Below are 24402 nucleotides of genomic sequence, written 5' to 3' on the forward strand. Positions count from 1 at the left end.
GAAAAACCGGTTTTAATTACCAAAACTAAAATAGCGGTGGTGCTAACTAGCAGGCGATCAAACCGCAATCAAACTTCAATCTCTGAGCAGTTAGCTATAAACTGTCAGCAATTGAAAAGTAAACCTGGTGCACACAAAGGCTCTGTTTAATTTTCTTGTTGTAATGGCTCTAAATGAGGACCCCATCACTATGCAGTTAAGCGGTGTTGCTTGTCCCCCTGAGGCGCTGATCAGTTCTTTTTAATGTGAGAAAACTGGCAGCTCGAAGCCCGTCAATGGAGCTCCCACAACAAAAGTCCTGAAAAGCTGAATGAATTGGGTTTGTAATTACTGCTTCCCTCTCCCCCCTTGCAGCTTATCTCTTATTCATTCAACATATATTATTGTCACCTAATCGCACACTCCCAACATTTTTTTTTTTTTTAGTATCTACTACTGCGGACATGTTTGTTGTAGAAATTAAACAAAATAATCCTCCCTTCTCTCGCCTCCCCCCCCCCCCCCCCCCAACAACAACAACAAAAATGTTGAAACGACAGTGCCAGGCGAGGCTGGCTGGCGTCAAAAACGCAAAGACGAAGCTCTCCTGCCATCTGAATGTCAGCATTTTGCATACATCCTCGGAAATCTCGTACACACCGAAGTAGGCTTTACATTTTAATATTTGAGTTAGATCAGGATTTAAATAACTGAAGTGTATCTAATCGCACCTATCAGTAATGGGCCTCTTTCTTTCAGTGGGACCTATATTATATACTACTTAAATTGCTGAGCTATCTACCTCCTATTCGGAGACAGATATACAGGTCTGCTGCCCGTTAGAGACGAGGAGGAATTAACCTGAAGAGAGAACACGCTGCTGCGGCTATCATCGCCATTCTCGATGTCCCACCCGGCACCAGTGGGCATCTCAAAGAATAAAATAAATATGTGTTCAGCCCAGAAAAGTCTGAGGGCAGCCGGCAGCCGCTCGCCCTGTCGCTGGAGCAGGGGCTGCGAGGCAGAGAGCCTCTCCCCAGGTCCCCCACCGCAAGAAGCTGTCGGTTGCAGAAATGAGTACAGCTATTACAACCAAATCTACTAACAGTCTAAATAATTAATTGAACCATTGCTCTTTGACCCTTGGAAAGTCCAGTAGGGACCCGTTTGTAGTAATAATACCCCCGAATGAGCCCTTGTCAAATATTCATTTAGTGGTTAATGTGAGCGATTTCCCCCTGGGACAGTCTGTAATACCAGCTTCCCAGCTTTGGCAAGAAACCCTGCTAATCTACCTCTCCAGTTCCGCAAAATATTTTAACACCCCGGTCCTTAAAAAGCCGTAAAAAAATCACAGGGGAAACTATAATCTTAGCCTTGGGTTCATTTCGGCTCTGTAGAAGGTTAGTAAAACATTACACTGGTGCTCTTGGACGGAGCATCACCCTGGCTATAAAGCACACAACAATTCACCAGAGGGAAAACACAGAGAAGCCAGAAGCTCTTCAATAACCAAAATAAAAACACATTCACGAGCTCTGCTGCACGTTTCAGCTGCCATAAACGAAAGCCCAGGATAATGGCTTAGGTGTAAATGGGGTTATTGAATGTGTTGAATTTAAAATTAGCGGTGGACAATGGCGTTCCTCGAAGTAACACTTTAAAAATAAAATCGTTCAGCTGTACGTGTAAAATGCTTTCGGTTATCCTCTCTAAACGGATAAACAGAAGGATGGATGGATGGATGGATGGAAGGAATCTGTCCAAGGGAGATCAGGTTTCAACAACATATAGTCCACATCGTGCTCCGAAATCTAAGCTTAAACAAATTGCCCATATAAAAAGTTGCTGAATTCACTAAGCCTGAATATGTGGCTTAGTGCCTTTTGTTTAATGGTATTAGCTCGCCTTCTCTATGCGAATTGTTAAAGGACCAATATTTCCAACTTACCCCCCTCGAATATTTTAGTTAGCACTTCAAAAAGGGGCCAGGTTTTATTGCTGTTAATTGGCTAAGATTCGCTTCTTAAAAATGGAATCGCGATATCGATTGGGATAAAACCTCATTCTCTTTTCTCAGCGAGGAGAGCGGGAGCGGGGATGTGGGCTCGTTATCACGTGAATAATCCCCAGACGCATTGCAAACGCTCACAGCTCTGAAAAAAGAATATTTTACTCGTTGCATTAACGTAAAAGAAATAGAAAAGGTTGGGAATCTGCAAGAATTGCTGTGCTGCCCAAGTACTGCGACAGTGCAGAAATAAAAGGGACAAAGGGAGCTAAACTACAAAACCAGGCAGCGAGCAAAACTCCACATCTCCCAGTCTGGCAATGTTAGTTTTCATCTGGACACCAGGCTTCAAGGATGGAGGCCAGAACTGAGCCTAGGAAATATCACTGCCAAATAAAAGCCACAACCAGCCAGGTAACTTTTTTGTGTGGGTTTTGTTTTGGTGGGGTTTTTTTTGGGTGGTTTTTTTTCTGACTTTTTCTTCCCCGAGCTAAAGCAAAAGCCAGTGACCGACAAGAAATACTAGAGAGAAAAGCTGAGCAACACTCGCTCCCGTGCCGGAGTGCCCACTTTGTGCCTTGCCTAAGCCAACCATCACATTCTTTCCTTGCCATGCACAACATGCCATCAGCAGAAGACACGACCAGTTTGCAGTCACAGTACCCCTATTTTCGTATTATTATTGTTGTTGTTGTTATTATTGTTACTACTACTGCTACTACTAACTCTCTCACGCGCGTTTCCCAAGGGAAACCGCAGCCGCGTTAGCAGCACCAAATAAACCTTGGGGCTTCAAGGGGAGGAACACGGGCTGCCGCAGCGGCTGCTCAGCTCTGCTGCCCGCCGCCCCCTGCCCCTGCCCTGCCCGGGGCGACGGGCCCTGTCGCCGGCCAGAGCGCGGCCGCGGCCGCCAGCGCGCAGCAGCGCGGAGCCGCGTCCTCGGCGATCGCGGTTACAACTGTACAAAGTAAAACTCTACCTGGCACGGATGGCGGAGCTCTCCTCCTATTTGGCGGGCGCCACCGCTTCCCTTTGGGCCTTGTGACCGGCTGCAGAGAGTGTCCGAAACGGGGCTACACCGCGCTGGCAATTTAAGAATATAGGGTTCAAGAAAGAGCTGTGATAAAGCGTGAAAGTCTTTGGCATTCGATTGTTTTTGTTTGTTTGTTCGCTTCTTTTTTTGTTTCTTACCTTTGCTCGGACAAGCCCACCCCCGCCCCCACCTCTCACCTCCTCCTGCGCTGCCCAGAAGCCAGGAGAGGAAAGTTTGGGAAGTCCCGAACAAAGGGAGCGGGGAGCGCTCAGCCCCCTGCCAGCGCTGCGCCGCAGCTGCAGCCGCCAGGCCGGCCGCGTTATGGTTCCCAGCCGTGAAAAAGCCGGCTCCCCTCCTGCATGCCCCAGAGGAAGAAGGCACCGTTGGGAAAAGAGAAAAATAAAGTATCTGTATATGCAAACAAGGCGCCCGCTCGCAGTGCCCCTGGCCGGGCTACCGTTCCCGCACCGGCTCCGCGCCCCGCCAGCCCCGGCTCGGCCCCGCCGGAGGCAACAAGTGGTCAAAAGCAGCCGAGCCCGAAGCCTCCCTTAACCCATCGCACCCGGCTTCCTCGGAAGGGAAGGAAATTGGGAAACGACAGTCTCACTCCGCATTCCCGTCCCCCCGAAGGAGACACAGGCAGTTACTCCATTAAAGCTATCGTACTTTCTCTCCCTCTCTCTATACGTACATAGAAAAATATTCATGCGTTATATATATTGCTGAATTATTTATCGTACTCGGTTGGCTACGATGATACCTTCAACTGCATGAATTATTTAAAAAAACATCTTGCGTTACAAAAATAAATCCAAGACTCAAGCGGAACTTCAGTGTCCATATGTCAAAAATTTATTTATCTCAAACTGTGCATAATGGAGTAAAAACTTAACTTGAATATGTACCTGTTATAAGGATGGTATTAGTTCAGATATATACATGGACTGTCGGCAGACTGATTTCAAATAATACAGAGCCGAATCTTTAAAATACAACTACGGAAAATGAGGAAAAAAAAAAAGAACTTAAAATATCATCACAATAAATTTACAGAAATATTACAAACCATAAGAAAATATTTCAAACACAGTAATTTCAGGGTTTTTTTTTTCTTTTTTTTTTTCTTTTCTTTGAACAGGATGAAGTCTGGAACAAAAAGTTATTATAAATTAACAAACTGCGTGTGAACCTGCATGGCAATTTTTGCTTTTTAACAAGAAGTAAAAAAAAAAAAAAAAAAAAAATTTAGTACGATCTAAACGTTTGCCCTTTTACAGCAAACCAAGCCCATGGTTCGCAAGTACTCATCCTACCTTTTTTTGTCTTTTGTACAATTTCTAAACCAATTTAAATGTCCAAATGCTGTAAAATAATTTCCTCTCCTCTCGCAGCTGCTATAAATTCAGCTGCCAAAGCCACAATGCTCCAAGTAGACTCTATTTTTAAAAAATAATTGGCAAATTCGCGAGATTTTTTTCTTCTATATTATCAATGGACATTCTGATTGCCATGTTTCTTTTGATAAATACTGTACAAAAGTTGCCTGCAAATATTAAAACATTTTCCTCTTCGCTCTTTGAGTCTAGCTCTAAATATTATTGGTAAAGACTTTTGCAAACATTCTGCAAAGTTCCTACCGTTTTCACTAGAACTTTTTAAAAGTTTTGTGTAGTTGCTTCCCCTCCGAGATCTATACAAGTTCCTTGTCGGTTTAATTTCTCCCCCCACCTCCCATCCCTCCCCCCCCCCCCCCCCCCCCCCCCGCCCCGAGTTTTCTCTGTACAAAAATAGTCAAAAAAAAAAAAAGTCCAGAATTTCTAATAAAAGTTTTTTTGTTGTTTGTTTTGTTTAGTTTTCCTTCCCTCCCCCCCCCCGCCCCCCCGGCCCCTTTGTCTTACATATGTGATAGAGGGAGTGTGCCATTAATGGCTGTGCCAGGAACAGGTGCACTCTGGTAGTGTTGGGACATATGAAGTCTGCTTGGGGCAGCTGGTTCTGGTACTTCAGCACCTGGTAGATACATGCTGATCATGTCCCGAAGGTCCCCAGCTTGGCAAGGAGCCCTTGAATGAGACGAGGAAGTGACTACGGGGGGACTGGAGCTGGATTCCGTCTTGACCACCGAGCCCATGGAGCCCAGGGCCATGCCCGGGGTCCCTTGCTGGGAGTAAGACATGCTGTAGGTAGGCGATCCGTTCATGTAAGTCTGCGAGCTGGTCATGGAGTTGTACTGCAGGGCGCTCACGTCGTAGCGGTGCATGGGCTGCATCTGCGCCGCGTTATGCGCGTTCAAGCCCGGGTGCTGCGGGTAGCCGAGCTGCTCTTGCATCATCCCATAGCCTCCGTTGGTCCAGCCGTTCATGTGCGCGTAACTGTCCATCCTCTGGTTCACCCCAGCTCCCAAGGTGGCCCCAACCCCTACCCCAGTCGTCATGGTATTGGTGCCCGGTGCCAGTAAGCCCCCCGGCAACGTGTACTTATCCTTCTTCATGAGGGTCTTGGTTTTCCTCCGGGGTCGGTATTTATAATCCGGGTGCTCCTTCATGTGCAGAGCTCTGAGCCGCTTGGCTTCGTCAATGAAGGGTCTCTTTTCCGCCTCGGATAAAAGTTTCCACTCCGCCCCGAGCCGCTTGCTGATCTCGGAGTTGTGCATCTTCGGGTTCTCCTGGGCCATTTTCCGCCGCTGGCCGCGGGACCACACCATGAACGCGTTCATCGGGCGCTTGACCCGGTCCGGGCTGTTCTTCTGGTTGTTGGCGGCCGAGTTGGAGTTGCCTGTGCCTCCCCCCGAAGTTTGCTGGGGGGCGGGAGGTTTCAGCTCGGTTTCCATCATGTTGTACATTCAAACTACTTTTGCCTGGAACCAGCCTTGAGCAGAGAAGCGAGGAGCAGCCGCAGCGAAGTCCCAAGCCGGACTTTTTTTTTTTTTTTTTTTTTTCCTAGGGAGGGGTAGGAAAGGGGGGAGGGGGACTCCCCAAAACCACACTTGGATCAAGATCAGGATCTTCCTCTTCGCTGATGGATTAATAATGCCAATAACTGCTATTATTACCGCCGCAGCCTTGATTTTTAAAAACTTCTTCTTCCTCCTTTTTCCCTTTTCTCTGCCTGCCGCTCGCTCGCGCTCTCTCTCTCTCCACCTCAGTCTTAAAGAGCCAGCAAACTACTTTACCCCCTTTTGCAAACACACACTCTCTCTCTCTCTGCCTTGACAACTCCTGATACTTTTTTGAACAAGTTAATAGACAACCATCCATGTGATGGGGGCTTGTCAGGGAATAAATGTGTTCGCCCCGGCCAATCAGCGCGCGGCGGCTCCGCCACTGAGGACAAGTCTCTACCCCTGGTTTTGCATGAAACGGGGCGGGGGCTCGGAGCCGCCGGGACGGCTCGGCGGGGGAGGCGGGCCCGGAGGCGGCCCAGGCAGCCACTGGGAAGCCTTTGTATCTCCCCTTCCAGCAACAGGTCACACACGCCTTTTGGAGGAAGTGGGTAAACAGCATTGTTGCTACGTGTTGGGTTTTTTTTTTTTGGGTTTTTTTTGGTTTTGTTTTTTGGTTTTTTTTTTTTTTTTTTTTTTTTTTTAATGTGGGTGTGGGCTTGGGGCTGGGAGAAGCCATGGGGGGAGCGGAGCGGGAACGGCTTCCCTCCGGACCCCACTCCCCTTTGCCAGTGCCCCTTGGGATGGAGGGGCATCCTGGCTGCGCGGGGCCCTGCGTGTGCAGCGCTCGCCCTGTCCAGACCGGCCCAGCGCGCCGAGCCCTGGCCGCCGCGGGCGTGGGATCCCCGTGAAAGCGGAGCCCCCCAAGCTGGGTCTTGTGCCGCGCCTCTCCCGGGCCGCCGGGCTGCCTGCCACCGCCGGGGAGTCGAGTTCTCACCGCAGAGCCCGGGGAGAGGCTGTGCCTTTCTCCCGGCCGTCCTCCGGGCCCTGCTCCGTTCCGGCCGTGGCACACAACGCCCAGCCCTTCCCTCCAGCCTCCGGCCTCCGGCCTCGGAGGATGTGAGGCGTCCAGTGGAAACACGGGTCCCCTAAATGCCATCCCTGCAGAACATAAGCGAGGCAGAGACACCCTCTGCACGGGCTGGGGAGGGGGCCGGGGCCCGCTCCGACCCGCGGGCGCGGCCGCACCCGGCGGCGTAACGTGACCCCGCGCCCATTGTGCGGGAGCGGGCGGCGCTGGGTGGGCGCGCAGCGCGGGGGGAGCGCGGCCCGGCGCTACAAATAGGTAGTTTTGTTTCTCTTGTTGTCACTACACGGGCCGCACAAAGCCCCGGCTAAGTTTACTTCCACTCTCTTGTTGGGATCTTTGTTGCTAGAACGCACTTGACGACAAAGGAAGGAGGGGAGAGAGGACGCGGAGGCGGGGGGGGGGGAGCCGCTCGCCTGTCCCGCTCCACGCGCGCCGCTGCCGCCGCGCCCGCCCCATCCGCGGTGCCGCGCGTCGCTCCGTGCCTCCCCCGCCTCGACGGGGCTGCTCCGCCTTTCGGTCCGATCCCCCTGACGGCGTTAAGCCGGAGGGGGTGAGGGGCGGCGGGGGACCCCCGAGCAGGGGGCCGGGGCAGCGCCCGGGGCCCCGCGCGGGTTCAGCCGTGGCGCTGCGGCGCCCCCTGCCGGCCCGGCCGCGCCCCGGGCGGGGAGGCGCCGCCGGGAGAGGGCCGGGGAGCCGGGGCGGGGGGGAGGAAGGGACCGGGCAATTACACCCAATCTAAATAATAATAATAAAAAACCGCCGGCGAACAAGGATGCATCTTTTTCTATGTGTGGATTATGCAAATAAATCCTATCGGGTTTAATGTGTTTAATTGGAAAATGTATATATAACCCGTAGATAAGTGATAGGTTAAACCGTCGAAAAATAGGTGCAAATTACGAGATGTGGGATATAAACGGATTCTGATTGTCCAGACACTCCTGAGGGCACGGTGGCTGTTTACTTTGTTATTCTCCCTTTGGTCAGCAGTCCATAACATTATTCCCCCCGCCCAAAAAAAAATCTTAGGGATAATTAAGTTTGGGGGGAAAAAAAGGGGGGGGGTGGGGGTGGCGTGTGGTTGGGTGGGTGTCAGTGGTGTTTATTCCTCGTAATAAACTGAGAAGTGAGGGCTGATGGTGCACAAGTAAAGCGTTATTTTTGCTCCGGCTGTAGGTGCAGGAGGTGCGTGGGGTGCGCGGCCCGGGGCTCCATGCAGGATTGGGGCAGCGTGGGCTGCCCTGTGCCCGCTGGAGGCCTGTCGGGGCCTGGCCCTTTCCTAATTGCATTTCTCATACGAATAAAGGATGGGAAATGCCGAACAATTGTGTTATCGGCGGTATTTACAGCTCTATTTTAATTAACTGTTCTAATTATCGATGCAATAAACTATCTGGCTTATATACAAAATAACGTAGTACAGAATATAAGGTAAGGGGCGATGGCTCTTTTGGGGCATTTTCTCCCTTTCCTCTGGGTATGGAGGTGTGCTTCGTTGGGAACACGTACACACAGAGGCGAAAGCAGAGGCAGACCGGGATGCTGGCTATAAAATAATAATAAAAAATTTAAGTGGTCCCTTATTTTTCTGTATTAATGACAATAACAACATCACTCTCTGGAAGAATGTAGCCACGTTGGAAGGGAGGCCTGCGAGGGGATGGTTTAATCTGTGTGGATTTAAAAAAATCGTCGCCTTTGGTATAATTTATGGAAATGAAAAGTGCTTACATTAAACAAATAGTCTGCAAATGTTCTCAGTGATGGGCTCTGCGGCACACACGTTCTTATTTCCAGGTTATGAGTTTCTTTAAAAGAAAATGAATGTTAACTACTTGGATTTTATGTATTTATTGTTCTAATACTCGCCGATTTCTCTAAAAGCCCTAAGGATACAACCTATCGTGTTAACTGTATCGGAAAGAATATACGCATTTTCATATTATTTTTTTCCTGAACCTACTAGTAACCAATCTAAAGCAAACTATTAAGCAGTCTTGTGGAGATGTGAGATTGCAGCTCCATTTTTTGTCCTTAGCTGCAAATAGAGGTTTAACTTGCAGTAATTAGGTGAGAACTAGCCAAGCATCTTACTATTATGATGCTTGTTAAAAACGCTTCTTTTCTGCATCTGCATTTGAGTGTGTTCCCCTCCACTCTTAATCTTCTTATGGAAATGAAGGCGAACGGCAGGGAACCTGCAGAGACTTAGAGAATGTCCTTGTTAACTGGAATTTCTCAGCATTGCTAATTAGCAGAGTTTGACGACCACCAGTATTGGGGAAAGCTCTGTTTAGCCACTCACAAACCCTTCCGAGGAAGAGCAGACTAATTTTATTTTGTAATTAAAATCTGAAAAGGGCCCTATTTGACAGTTAGGGCTATGAGAGTTTTATCTCCCTGTGAAATAATTACTGCCTTGATAACTCAATTTTCTGCAAAATGTCAACTGTGAGCTCCAAAAGTTTTAATTTCATTACGTTAAAAAAAAAAATAAAATACGAAGACGAAAACGTACAGAGAAATTTCCTCTTCCCCCATTGATGCTGTAACAGCCCAGCCCTCAGGAGCCGAAGTTATAGCCAGGGAAGTTTCACCGCACTAACTATATCCCAGTCTCTGGGGAATTTCAAATATCACATGGTGAGTTTGCGTTAGTGTCCCGAGGAAAAGTTGGAGAGATACACCCTGAAATGCCCTAGAATAAAAAACCCCCACATTTCCAGTGGGTATGGAGCCAGCGAGGGGGTAGGGGCCACGGACGGTGCAGGGGGCAGGAGGAGCCCCGCTGCCCGACCCGCCAAAGTCGCCTTTCCCCAGCCTCCTGCACGCTCCCGAAGTGGGGAAAATGCGGGATTTCCTCAGACAAACAAATATCTCACACGGCGACGGAGGGAGAGACTCAGGGACAACCGCCGGGCACAGGGAGGGGGGGGGGAGCTCAAATAAACTTCAAAAGTTTGGCGGGGCTGAGCGTGGGGAGGGCGGCGGCGCGCCCAGCTCGCGTCCCGCCGGGTCTCCCCGCCGGGTCTCCCCGCCGCTGCCCGGGCCCGGCCCGGGCCACCCTCTCTGCGAGGCCCGAGGGCGACTCTTAAGGGAATCTGGGGGAACCGAAGCGTTGGAGCAAGTGTAATCCACTCTGCTTAGGTTTTGGATATTTTTTATTATTATTTAAAACGGTTTAATCTCCTTTTTGTCCCTGCCTGTCCAGCAAGTAGCCCGATTGTCGCTCTTAGAAGTGGCATTACACGTACAAACCAACGAGGGGGGCGAGTCACAACCGCTCCCGCCAGACCCCATTTCGCCCAATAATTTCCTTCAAGGGCTCTAAGGACCCTTGAAAGCCGGGGAATGCAGAGGGAGCTCCGCGTTCCTCCCGGCCTCCCCTTTCATCCTCCTTCTCCCTAATGAAACCGCAGGGCGAGCACACGTGCGGCCGGGCGGCCAGCGCACTGCCCGAGCCCTCTCCGAGCCGCGGGGCCCGGGGACACCGGGGGGGACGACACCGGGGGACGACACCGGGGGAAGCCAGGGGCAGCGGCGGCGGCTCTCCTGCGCCGCTGGTCTCTCCGGTAGCCCGCCCGCGGCGGCGGGTACCGCCGTGCCCTCCGAGCGGCCCCTCTGCCATCTCCCCTCCCGCATGCATGAACGCGCTGCTGCTGGGGGGGTTAGGGCGTTAAAAAACAAATCGCAGGGAGGTTTCGAAAAAAAGAAAAAAAAGGAGAGGAGGAAAAAAAAAAGAAAAAAGAAAAAGAACCGGCTCCACCTTTCTCCAGTGCTACGAGAAGTAAAGTAAAATAATAATAATAATAAAAAAAAGCTCAGATCTTGGGACGAGTTTAACGTATAGAAAAAACAGCAGAAAACCCGACTCACACACACCACCTCTCAAAGTCGCTTTCAAAAGGCTTCTCAATAAATGGAGAAGCCGATTGTCCAAACACGCTTCCAGGACTCTTCATAAATAGCCAACAGCCTCCTCAAACTCTCCGCGATTTTTTCCCTGCATTTAAAATAACACTCCCCGGACCTCCTTCCCAGAGGAGAGTATAATTAAAGCCCGTACTTTTTCTTACATGACCTTAAAAATAAATCAGAAAATCAAGCACCAGTGGCGAGGATAAACTCAGGAATTACTGCACAGCATAACAGGGTGAAATTACAGTTGAATGTAGGCCCTTTAGCAGGAAGGCAACCCCCTCGAGCAGGATCCTTTTTGGCAGTCTATTTAAAGTTATCTTTCCTTCCTAGTTTTATAAGAACAAATGAGTTTTCTTTTCCCATTGTAGTTGAATGAACTCATGTATATTAAACACAAAACCCCTCCTGAAGAACGCTAACTGCTTTGCTTAAACCCACAAAGGCCCAAAAATCCAGAATTGAAGGTTTCCAATTCCTGCCTAAGTCCCCTTAACTCTCTCAGGCTCGCAGTAGAGAGAGATTGGGGACATTTTCTCAAAGTCTTAATGCCTGGAAGGGGCTATCTCAAATAGAGATGTATTGTCTTTTGCTAAAGATGAGGCTTCTATTTTATTTCCCTCTTTCCCCTTCACCATCTTTGTGTTGACTTAAGAAAATAATGGTGTAAAAAAGTGTCTGTTCATGGGATCACACGTGTCGCCCAAATCAAATGAAGTCCTCTGGCCCCAGCGCAATTTTGATGGAATTATTCCGGCTCCTCCATTGAATTCACACCGTTTCCCAAAGAAGCTCTGGCAGTTTCAATGGGAACGCCTGAAGCACAGCCTGGGGTGCTTCAAGGTTGCTTCTCTCCTCAGCGCACCTCAAACCCTGGCATCCCGAGGCATGGTTTGAAAAGTACATTAAAAAAAAAAAAAAAAAGGGGGGGGGGGAGAAGAAAAAAAAAAAAAAGCCCTTTCCAGTGATTCTCAGATCACTGACACGATCGCCCATAATGGAGCCAAGACGGTGACTTTTATCTCGCTGTTCCTCATAGTCCTTAATTTGGAGCTCATTGACAGGACAGACGGTAATGACACTTTCAGAACTGTTATGGTCTGGAGTGACAATCTCTCCATCTCGTCCATGGTTTATTGACACGATGGGCTCATTGTGTCAACTTAGGCTTGTGATTTCAGAATTCTCCAGCGACGGGCTCGTTGGGAGGATTTTAATTCAAATTATAGACTAGCTGTCTATACCGTGAATTCATATTTAGACGGCGCTTAATCGGAGCAGAGAGACGGGGCTAAAAATACCACCACCACCACTTCCCATGTGTCTATTCACTGTCCTCCATCCAAACACCTGAAAGAGCCTTTGTCGGAGGAAGCCCGGGTGCATGAGAGGGAGGCGAGGGTGCCTCAGCCCGCGGGAGGGGAAAGGCAGCTCCCCCGAGGCAGCAAAGGAGCCCGGCTGCCTCCTCGGCATCCTCCCCCCGGGCTTAGGCCATGGGTGTGTGTGCGACCAGTGGAAACAGGAGAAGCGTTTTAGGCACATAAAGATCTGGAGCATCTCTGAGGTTGGGTTGGGGGTGTGGGTGGGTGTTGAGGGGTATCACAGCCCTTTTTCCGTGGAAATGATGGGGCTTCTCCAAACACCCTGCCTGTCCCCGCAGAAGCCTTCCCGGTTGGGCCGGAAAAACGTGGGGCAAAAGGCCCACGGGGGTGTCCACCGGGCTCGGCTTGCTCCAGCGGCGGGAAGGGCAGGGACAGTGCTGAGGGCAGCATGTGCCAGGGACAGACTGAGGGATAAGAAAAAAAAAGGTAAAGTGGGAAACTGGCGTTTGAGGTGGCTTTTCTGGTTTGTTTCTTCAAGTCTCCCCTTCCACCGCTCGAGAGAGAGCTGTAGGAATTGCCAACATCCAAAAAACCTCCTTCCAAAAGAGATAACTAAAAACGCACTTTTCCTCCAAGTGGAGATGAACAAGAACAAGCACAGAGCTAGCCCCCCCCTTCCCTTCCCCCCCCCCCCCCCCCCCCCCCCCCCCCCCCCGCCCTTGCTGCCAGCTGTCTGCCAAGCCTGGGACCCGATCCCCGATTTACAGCATTTGCTCCCTCGAGTAACGTCCGCAGAATAAAACCCGGCAGCTGAGTTACTAACCGAGCCCAGGAAAACCGCATTTCGGTTAAAGCAATCACCCGGGACCCTTGATTTTATGTGCCAACTTCTGCCCTTAGGAGGGGGGAGTTTACGACCCCTTTACAGCCCCCCTCGCAACTGCTGTTTTTAAGGGGGGCACTAACAGCCCCTCTCCTGGAACCGAGTTAATCATTCACCTTTTAGCAAGAGTCACTACATTTTTTGTAAAGTGCCTCCTGACGTTAAACCATGTGTACCAACCGCTCTGTATTTTTTCCGTTTCCTGTGGTAATTGACATATAATATCTCTGTTTATAGCTAGCTTGACAGATCTATACAGATGTATATTTTTGCTTAATTTCAGAGTTATATATACCCAACGCATGCTAACTAAAGAAACAGTAAAGGAAATCTGGGAATTCCGTTGTGCAGGAAATCTGTGCAGGACTCTTGCTATTATTTATAGAAAATGCTATGTCTTTATTTTGGGCGCTCTTACTACAGAATTGCCTTATTAGGAGTCTCAAGCGGAGATCAAACTGAGAGAATGGAGAAAGTATACTCAGCGCGACAAACAATACTCTTTTATAAAAATCTATTCGTATGTAATTTCTAAAGTGAAAAGTTTATTGTGAGACCAACAACCACAGGATTCATTTAATAGAAAAACTGCGGCGTTATGACTTTCATCCAGGCTGTCAACAGGAGATACAAAATAACCCAAATTTAGCAGAAATAATTTGGTTTCCATTAGTATTTCTCTTCGCACGCAAGACGCATAAACCGTGCTGGGTCTTACCACAACTCGCAAATACCGCCGTTAGACGCACTACGCAGAGCTACGCAGATGCCTATAAAAGAAGTAGTTAATTCATCTAAAAAGTTGGTGACAACGTAGCACTTCACATATTTTGGCTAATCGTTTTATATAACCCAGGTTTCTTTCAAATCTATCGTCTCCACAGTGAGGAAGAAAAAACGCACTCCAGGCATTCACTCAAGATAACACTTCTTCCTTTTCCAGGAATTGGGGGGAGGGGGTGTTTATTTTGCTAGGGTTTGTTTGGGTTGTTGTTTTTTTTTTTTTTTTTGGGGGAGGGGGAGGTGAGACAACTTTATTGCTTCGGATTTAAACATATACCATTTTAGAAATTTTTTCCTTTATGAAAAGGAAACGCTCAACGCTGCTCACAAGCAACACCTGTCAATGCTGGCTTAAGACACCTTAGGAGGAAAACACAAGCACAAGCCTCTGAAAGGCTGGCGTTTGCTGACAGCACTGGAACACCGAAATTGGGAATGAGGAAAAATTCATCCTTATATCTGTGCCTAAGGCTACCCACAAAGAAGCTGGTCTTCTGAGGATGCCCCGCTGCCCGGCGAGCAGAGCCCGAGCTGGCGGCGCGGTCCGGCCGCAGCACCCCTGTTCTTCCTAGGTGTGGGAAAGCAACATATATCGACATTTCTGTAGGACCCAGGCTTTCGGAAAGCTCTGCTTAGAAACAAATCTGTAGCATTTTATATTTTTTTTTTTCAATGTTTGTATATCCACAGAGCAAACAGCACAAGCTGGAGGCGGCTTCCCCTTCCGTGATTTTTGGACTGGGCTATCTGCTCACCCTGCCTGTCCCTACTCTTCCCCGTGCTTACTTTAATGCCTCCCCCCCCTCCCCGCGATTCCAAACCACTTCCAGGCGCCGGCTGCTCGCCTTCCCTTTAATCCCTTCCACGCGCTCCTGCTCTAATTGCGGGCGCGCTCTCTCCCGCGGAAGTTTCCCGCGGGCAGCGGGGAGCCCCTGGCGCGGCCGACAGGGGGCGCCGCCACCCGCGCTCGGCGCCGCCTCCCGCCCGGCGCGGCCCCGGAAGAGGGGGAGAGCCCGGAGCTTAGCGGGGTCGAGTACAGATCTTTAGTCTTCGTGGATAAAAAGAGATTAAAGGCTAAATTCTCTCTCTCTCTTTTTTTTTTTTTTTTTTTTTGTATCAATTTTAACCAACTACGAAAATGTAGAGCTTTTATCCTTTGATGTTTCCCAGAAAGAAACTGTTATATCGGTTGGGAAATTACATCGTTTCAGAGCCAGCGAACCAGCCGTGGAGTGGTAAAATAATTTAATTAAAAATAATAATAATATGAGGACCCGAGTTTCCGCAGAGGCACTTAAAAGCTGACACATGCCCCTCTGTCTCCCCTCTCCCTAGCGCTCCCGATATTTCCTGACTGCCGTTTGATGGGAATAATTAAAAAGAAAATAAAGCCACGCTAGATGGGGGCTCACATCTCTCGTTTGCAGCGCGCTGTCCTCACCCTGCCTCTACGCGACCGGCCCCTGCCGCACAGCCCTGTTCTGAGGAGGCAGAATACCGCACAAAAGCAAATCGCTAAAATCATAAATCAAATGTTGGTCTTTTACCATATTAAGCATAAATAAAATTGTAACCGGCTACCCACTTTCCCCCTACTACAAAAACTCTTCACCTGTATTTAAATAGCACGTCTTTAATTACAGCAGTTGGGGATGTATGAGGCTGAAATGAAATTAGCAGTCATTACCAGTCCTTTAACTCTGTGGTGCTTTTGATCAGCACTAAATTAGCTTTCCAGTCCTAACAAAGGCTCTATAGCAAGCAGTGGGCTGTAAATAAGACAGCTCGACCTGCCCTCAACACCTTTTCTCTTGTCAATCACAGCTCTATCATTCAGCCCAAGATTAACCTTTATCTACCAAATTCTTACAAAAAAAAAAAAAAAAAAAAAAAGAGAGGGGAAAAAGAGGGGGGAAATCCAACCTCAACTTTGCTAACCGTAACTAAAAAGAGCTTCCCTTTAAATGGTATTATAATGAGCCAAAATGTCAAAATCGATCTTTTCCCAACCCAAATTGCCGTGCACCAGAAGGCAGCGTTAGACCGAGGCAGTTAAATGTATTGATTTATTCCCAACTTCCCCGGGCACGGCCCCCCCCCGCGCCCTGTCCGGGGATGCGCTGTGCCTCCCCTCCGGTGTAACCCCTCTTTCAGCGTGCAGGGCGCGGGGAGCCCCGCCGGGGCTGAACCCCCTTTCCCCGGGAGAGGGCTGGAAACCCGCAGCGCAGGCGGGGAGCGCCGCCGCCTCTCCGGCAGTAGGGTGCGGGTTGCGCTCCGCGCCGCCGACAGGGGGCGCCCAAGAGCAGCCGCCGCGGGGGGCCGCGCCAGCGCAGCGCGCCCAGGTAACCCCCGCCCGGGCCGCTGCACCGCACCCGCGCACAGCCCCGGCCGCCCCTGCGGAGCGCCCCAGCCGGAGGCAACTCCCGGTAAAGGAAATCCACAGCGCATCGCTCGAAGCTGCGGGATGGCTTAGTGACTGCCGCCGAGTGGGATGCGTGCTGCGCAATTGGGACCTGCTGCCCCCCCCCCCCCTCCCCCGCGGCTCACCCCAAGGGGGAACGGAAAATAGCGGCCCCGTCTGAAACACCCCTGGGGGGCGAGGGGAGTGTCCCGGCTCCGCTCCAGCCCAGCGGTTACCCCCCGGGCTGTGTGCTCCGGGGGAAAGGGGCAGGCAGGCGGGGCAGAGGCAGACTGTGGAAGGGGAGCGCTTCTGCCCAGCGGTACGGTCGCGATCAACTACCGCGCAATTTCAGCCGAGCCCAAACCCGCACACGAGTCCCCGGGGTTAACGCTGTGGAGCTGGGAACGGCGGGTCGTAGGTGGGAGCTGCGTTTCCAGATCATTTTAAAGGTCACGGGGGAGGAGGGGGGAAAAAAACTGTGAATGTCAAAGTTGTGCTGCAGCTACTTACATGTCGGTGCCAGAGCAGGGTGGTGGCTAGTTAGCGCTTTGATTGGCAGCTTAAAGCGAAAGTCCGCGCGCACTCCTGAACCCCGCTCAGCCCCGGGGGTCTGAGCACTTTTCACCGGACAGAGGCAGTTGAAGGAAGCTCGCACGTCCCCTTCTCTTCTCCTCTCCTCCTCCATCCAGGACAGAGAATGAATCCATTTCGGTTTTTCTTCCCCCGGCTCTCCTTCCGTTTGCCTACACATCCTCCAAGTCCTAGCCCTAGCTTTTAACTGCAGTCCCTGGAACAAGAGGGGAAAAAATCGTTTATGGCTTAAAAAATCCAAATGGCTGATTTTGTGTGTGTGTGTTATAAGAATGCACCCACAACAACAAAAAAGTCACTTCGCTGTCCCCCACCGTACAGCAGAAGAATAATAAAAAAGCTTTATATTTTTGCAGTGGGTATTCAAAGATAATTTGATGCCATTGTTTCTGCTACAGATGGTTCTTTTTAATACAATAACACTGCTCTTTGTGCATACTACACACAATAAAAATCGAAAGCGTTCTCCTGAATAACCATTTTGTTCTCGCTTGTATACAGGCCAACAAAAGCTGCCGTGAGGTAATGGGTTCTGTTTATTGAAGCCATAGAATAGAGGTTTGATAAAGATTTTTGTATATGGGGGGGGGGGGGGGGGCGAATTAAAATAAAGACCTCGCAAGGTCGAGCTGATCTCTGTGTATTTATTACCACTGAAATATTTTATCAATATATTTCTTTGAGTTGCAGCTGCAGGCATCCCTCCTCCCCCCGCGCCCCATCCCTAATCAGCCCAAACATCTGTTTCTTTGAATTTGGGGAGATCTATAGCCGTAGCCAGACCTAAAAATCTAGACTTCAAGAGCGAGCGGGGCAAACGGGCTCAGAGGCGAAGGCAGCGGGCGACGGAGAGACGAGGCTGAGGAGCCCCGGCTGTACAGCGTATGCGCGTATCTTTGTGTGCGGTGTTTTGCAATCTGCTGTCCACGCACGCCCACACACAAAGGCGCAAACTGGTGCTAACGGCCACCGGGATTAGCCCACGGGATTTTTCCGGCATGCGGACACGCGGCGTGTCCGTGCGCTCCAGCACCCTCCGCGGAGCGCAGCTCCCGCGCAGCTCCCGCGCAGCGCGGTTGGGACGCGGGGCCGCCGGCCGCAAAGTTCCTCAGTCCCTCCAGACTCGTCCCCGCAAATGAAGCTCCCGATCTGTCCCCTTCGCAGCGCCGGAGCCGCAGCCTGCGGAGCGCACCGGGCAGCAGCGACCGGGAGTTAGCGAGTACCTCGGGTGCTCCGGACTCTAGCAGAGTTCTTGTGCATTGCTAACTTTCTGCTCAGTAATGAATAAATTAACACCGCTGAAGGGGAAAATAAATATTAGAGGGAAACGCCAAGACCTCACAGCTGGTTTTGTCTTGGAAATTGTTTCACAGGTCAAGAATTCTGCGCCCGAAAGTCTCCCGGTTACCTAGTTTTGGATCTGGTTACGACTGTAGCAACTCGAAGAGAGCCCCAAAGCAAAAGAAAGTGCTTAGACAATAGGGCTCTGCGGGAAAGTTGTTAGTCAGTGACTGTGTTTGTCTACCTTTCTATAGGAATTAATGCCACAGTTCTCTGCGCCTCTGTAGCCTGGACTGACAGTAATCCACCTCTGTGACTTCTGCCCTTTGTGTTTTCACAGAACTCGGCTCACTTGTAGCACGACAACAGCACGGAATAATGACTTTAACCTTCAAACATTCTTTAATTAGCTTTTTCAGCAAACTAAAAGATGCTCAAATGAGCCCTTTGACAAAAACTGACCTGCGCCTTCAAATTCTACTTTCACTTTTGGGACTAAGACGTTATTGGTTCACAACTCGTCTGAAGTCATCTAATAAGGGATTATTTAGGAACTATTACCCACACGCCAATTAAAGCCTCTCCGATGAAATTCGGGAAACAAAGATAAGCATCAAAACGGAAAATTAAACTATTTGCACATGGCTTGTTTTTCAACAACCCATTTTCCGTCTCAGGATAAACATCTTCGCGCCAGCTCCCTCCGCCAGAGCGGGGAGGGTGCGGGGAGCCTCTCCGGGGCGGCCGCGGAGCAGCGGCTGCGTCCCCGCCGGCAGCGCCCGGCCGCAGCGGTCCCGGTCAGCCCGCCCCGTCCCCGCACGCCTCCGCACAGGAAGGCCGTGCTTCCAGGGGACGCGGGGAGCTTTTCTTTCCAGGCTTAACGCCAAGAGAAGGCTTGCAGGGAGGGTGGCAGAGCTCACCTCCACGCACACAGTTCAAGCAACTTCCTATCATTTTGCAATAGCCCCTACATGCAAAGGGGGGGGGGGGGGGGGGGGAAATGGCATAAAAGATCCAAACCTGTCAAAGTTAAGGAAATCGTGCAAGAACTTTCCTAAACTGGTAAGATTCGTGCAGAAAGTACCGCTTCTCCTAAAGAGGTATTTTATTTCTCAGAGCAGTGAAGGAAAGGGATTAGGAGAAAATGAGCATTTTGCTACCTACGGTGGTTCTTTGGGTTAAATGGGAACCAGGCTCTGAACAGTTTAATACCGACTTATCAAGGGAAGATGATTTTTTTTTTCTTTCCAGACAAAACGACCCGATGGCTCAGAAATTTTACGTCGTTCTTAACCGCTGTATACAAATCTTGGAGAGAGTTTCCAGGCAAATTACAGCAGCATCCTACAGCAAGCTGACAAAGAGATTCCAGGAATGCCACGCATCTAGGAGGGAAATACGAATCCCTCTCTTTAGCCTGAAGCACGAAATTGGCTTAAAGCTCATTTTGCAGATAACCAGAAACGAAATCATCAGTGCGTGGACCGGGTGGCTGCAACTTTCTAACGCTCTGCAGCAATTTCTAAGACTTTCTGAAGGTGGGGGGGGGGAAGGAAAAAAAAAAAAGAAAAAAAAAGAGTGAACCAGAGGTTGGAAGAGCTCCCAAAGAAACTCGCATCTCAACATACATTTTTCGCCCTGGTCTGCGGAGGGCTGGGGCTCCCACACGGGCATCGGCACCCTTAAGTCTCTGTGCCGAGACCGATCCCACGGGGTGGGAAAATAAGCGTCCTAGATTTTGGCTCTCACAATTCATTTTAGACTCGAAAAAAACCCACCTGCACCCAGGCGCACAGATAAAATAATGGGTCACTCCCGATTTGCGAAATATATCTATATCTCTATGTTGCATATCTAAGCAGAAAAGACCAGTAAGGCGTTTGCCAGACACGCTCTCCCGCAGAGAGGCTGAGTGCGGATGTCTGACCCACAGCTGTGTCCAAAGAATAAATAATTTCTGAATTTCGGGGTTCCTACCCAGGGCAAACGACTGGCCGTGCTCTAAAGGAGAGAGGAAGAGCCAGGCTGCTGCTGGCGTTTCTCTCCCCAGCCAGTATTTCTGCACTTGCTGTATCCGCACTGGCTCTGACAGCTGCTCAGCCACAACCTCTGCCCGGCTCCGGCCGCACACGGACCCGCCATCCTCCGCCCCGGAGCTCTGCCGCCGCCCCGAAGTTAATCTTCCCCGGAGGAATTAAGGTTAACACGAAACGGGACAAGCGCTTCTTTCGCATTCTGGCTCGCTTACAAGAGGGTTAAAGTTTAATACCGGCGGGCTGCCCCGAGTCACCGCCTGCCCACGGCTGTCACCGGCCACGCGGGACCCGAGCCGGGCGGGGGCGGGCAGGGCGGCTCCGGGGCGGCCTGGCCGCGCAGAGCTCCGCGGGGGCCGGGCGGTCTGGCCTGGCCGCGCCGCACCCGGCGGCGGGGGGCGAGCAGGGAGGGCCTGACGGGCCCGCAGCCAGCCTGGGTGGGGAGAGCGGTTCCCGCAGCCCTCACCGGCCGCCACCGCGCCCTCTGGCTCCGGGCAGCGGGGAGAAGCGCTCGGGGGAAAGTTGCTGCGCCCGCATCCCTCTCCTAAGGGCCGGGGGGAAGCCGGGCGGCGGGGCCCGCAGGGGTGCTCAACTCGCGAGTCGCTGCCCCGCGTTTCCTCTGGGTTTTTTTTTCCCCGAGGGGAAAGGGCTTCCCAAATCACCATTTCCAGAAGCTCTCATCGTCTCATTTTAACAACGTTCAGGCTTTTCTAACCAAAAAGCTACGTGTGAGAATTGTGGTGTGCTGGCCTGTGCACCAGTGTGCACGGATATACGGTCCTCGGAAAGGTTGGACAAGCTTCCCACCACCTTACAGCCTTAAAAGAACATACGTGAAACACCCGTAGCGGGGTTTTTTCCATTGTTCCCCCCACCCCTCTGGGATACGACAGTAAAAAATCCAGTTACTTAAAAGCAAAGTTACTTTACAAGAGCGGCTCTTGAGAAGCTGCAGGTTTGCGTAGCAGGCAGGCCTTTCACTATATAGAAATGTACATAAGAACTTTAGTTGTGCCTCCTAAATGGGAGAATTTTCAACTGTTTAGTTGTTTGGGTTTTCTTTTTTTTAATTATTTCTGTGAGACACCTAATACCTGTTCATTTATTACCTCAACATCTCCTGCAATATTTTTTCCATGGGTAGCTGTGGAGCCAAATATGCCTTTAGTGACCACATGGTATAGGATAAATTTCTCCTGGGAAGAAGAGCAGAAAGCATAGCACCAGTAATATTCTGCAAGTATTTTGTCCAAATATCTCTGACACTTGACACCTTCATATATTATTTAGATGGCAACTTTCTTTGGAACTGGACTTTTTTTACATACTAAAGATTAATTTATCAAATAAGTGCAATAATTATTAAATTCCTGTGTATGTTATGTCTGCATTACAGATATTGATACTGAAAATATTTTGGCAAATAACAGCAATTAAAAAAATAGACAATGTGCATACATGTGCACACAGTGTATATATATACTTTACACTGTATGTCTCATACCCATGCACATGCTATACCCTATACGTATGACAGTATGCAATCTAGTGCCCGGTACATACATGGCATAAAATACCGCACATTATAGGAGTCAGAGACTCCCTTCACACACACTTCCACACATGCACATGGAGTTTGCATATGCTTTTACATCTTAAATGATGTGAGAAACAATTTTGAGTGCTAAATTCTGAATACATTACCGCAGAGTAAGGTGACAATCCACGACCTACATGCAGGCCATTTCTCAAAACTTCTGTTTTCATTACATGCTGAATAACATGGCTGGAACTGGAAGGGAGAGCACCAACCTTGGCAGGAGGCTCCCAGTGAATCCCAGAAAGCTCTTCACTGGCAATATTCTGCCTGGCACTCTCTTCATCATCATTGACTTAAGATCTAGAGTGAATTTGGGGAGGTTATTTGGTTATTTTTTTTCTCTGTGGTTTCTGTATGGTTTCAAGTAGTCTACCATCACCACATCATCATAGTAACATCTGCTGATCCCCATAACCTGCAATGACTTAGTGACTTTATGAGATAAGTTCAGTTTATTTGGAAACACCCAGATTTAGATAGATCCTCATAATATTTGCCTCCTATTATTCTCATTTTTTTCCAATACCTGTTTTCACTCTAGCCATTCAAGAACTCAAGATGACAATCTGGGTCCACAGTGGGCCACAACACCTTGTCCTCAACACTTCTTCCGCTGAACAACATAGGCCCTAAGTAGGAATCCCTCTGCATAATTTGAAACCCTCCACCAGTTATTACAGAGTAGCAATTCCAAGGTTCTTGACAGGTCAGGAAATCCAGGTTATTGAAAGAACATTAATAGATGCGAATATGCAGAAATGAGGGATAGCTATTTGCAGCAGGAAAAGGGCAAAACCCTCATACTGTAGCTGGCACTGAATTAAAAAGTATACAACGGATTAGATATCAACCACTTCTATCAAATCCAAGGCCCAGGAACCTAGGGGGGAGGGAAGTGTGTAAGAGCAGATGCTTAGAAGGTAAAACACCCCAATTAACCTCATTATGTGTAACAAAACTGTACTATTAATATTCTGGGTTTTTCAAATTACTGTTGTTGTTGCTGAAGAGAATCTGTTGACTATAGCATGTGTTTTGCTGTAGTCTCCCAAATCAGCATTGCCCTTCTTAAGGTCAGGGGAATGTATCTTAAAACATTCATACATTTAAAAAATATGTATTGTTATTTTAATAGGCACTGTGGATAGTTTAATTTGTATCTGTATTAAATTAAACATATGGTGAACAGGGTATAATAGATTTTCTATAATTTAGCTGCCAATGTGGCAACAGAAGCCAGTTACTCTCACCAGCAGACTTGTCAGTGGTTTGTTTACTAGCTTATTTGAATTAAAATAAAGCTTCGCTTCTGCTGACTGCACATCATTATCTATGAGACCATAATCCTGCTAGCAAATCCTATATCTTCCAGAACTGGCTCTTTTGTTTGGGATTACTGAGAGCTTAGCCTATAACAAAGAGGAATAAGGCATCCCTCTCATCCTCGTAATTAAGTGTGGGGAGTAATTTAGAAACAAACCCAGAAAGATGTACAATTTGGAGTTCTGCTTCTATACAGGATTGGGGAACAGAAGAGGCCAAACACTGATTATGGTAGCACAATGTTTAAACTAGTAAACTACTGTACAACAGGCATCCAGCTTTTAAAAAGAAATGGCAACTATCAGTAAAGCATTAAGTTGCTTTACACTAGAAACATTTTTTTGCTTATCTAAAGGTATGCTGGAAAACTTGGGTGGAGCTTAAAGATTGAAGACTTTTAAATCTCAGTTTTTCTACATGCCCACGCTACATACATGTCACTTTTATAACATCCCCATTTTGAAATTAAAGAGCATAATTTAATACATGAAACTTGATTTATATTTTAAAGTGTCCCTGAAATGATTTAACTATTTTGGAATATTTCCTAGAAATAGGAATATCTCTGGTAGCTGAATATGCTTGTTTAAGTGCTATATTTTAATACCACCAAGATTTATGTTTCCCTTTGGGAAAACAAGTGGTTTGAAGCTGTTAGCATTTACAGCCACCTTAGAAATGACCATAGCATTCAAGACAATAAAGAATATTTTAACATAGGTATTCTGAGGTCAGTCAAATGTACATCAGCAATCTTTTGACTCTGTTGCTGTAGCTGTAGCCATATCATCCCGTTCTCTTTCTGACTGAAACAAGAGTTATAGTATATACAAGTTGTGGAAATTAATAACTAGGTCACAAAAAATAGAAGTCTCAGGAGTATACGGATACACAATATCTATTTGCAGAGGGCTAATAAGGACAGGGGTTGATTTATAAAAGTCTTAGACATTAATTGTCACAGATGGGAATTCTGAGGACCTCTGTGAAACCAAACGAGGCCCTAGTGAATTATAAAGCAGATCCTTAGACTTTAAAAACATTTAGGCAAAGTGACAGTTCAGAACATCTGTTAGCCTTCTGTCTGAGTATAAACTGGATGTCATGGAGTGCACAGCTGTAGGCATTTTCTGCCTCTTTTTGCCAACATCTGTCACAGCATTACAGTAATATAGGTAATTATCAACACCTCATATAAACTGTTTGCTATTTTAATTTCTGAATAAGTAAAATTAGCATTATACCCTTTTAAAAAAAAAAAAAAAAAAAAAAA

General features: G+C 48.8%; 1 protein-coding gene and 1 long non-coding RNA gene across 3 annotated transcripts in view; both read right to left on the reverse strand.

The window, feature by feature from the left end:
• Positions 1-24402, reverse strand: part of LOC142602953 (uncharacterized) — a 266626-nt gene that overhangs the window by 32025 nt on the left and 210199 nt on the right. For both annotated transcript variants that reach the window (XR_012836811.1, XR_012836810.1), the window contains exon 3: positions 16812-17088. This is a non-coding gene — a long non-coding RNA (uncharacterized LOC142602953). The remainder of the gene's footprint in view (positions 1-16811; positions 17089-24402) is intronic.
• On the reverse strand, positions 3865-6339 carry SOX2 (SRY-box transcription factor 2). Its single transcript, XM_010310413.2, has one exon. The coding sequence runs from the start codon at positions 5863-5865 to the stop codon at positions 4918-4920; it is 948 nt and encodes a 315-aa protein (XP_010308715.2). The 5' UTR covers positions 5866-6339; the 3' UTR covers positions 3865-4917.

This window comes from Balearica regulorum, chromosome 9 (genome assembly GCF_011004875.1).
Source record: "Balearica regulorum gibbericeps isolate bBalReg1 chromosome 9, bBalReg1.pri, whole genome shotgun sequence".
NCBI lineage: Eukaryota > Metazoa > Chordata > Aves > Gruiformes > Gruidae > Balearica > Balearica regulorum.

Bases quoted from the DNA above. Each gene is read 5' to 3' on its own strand.
- SOX2 (XM_010310413.2), bottom strand. From the start codon at position 5,865: ATGTACAACATGATGGAAACCGAGCTGAAACCTCCCGCCCCCCAGCAA.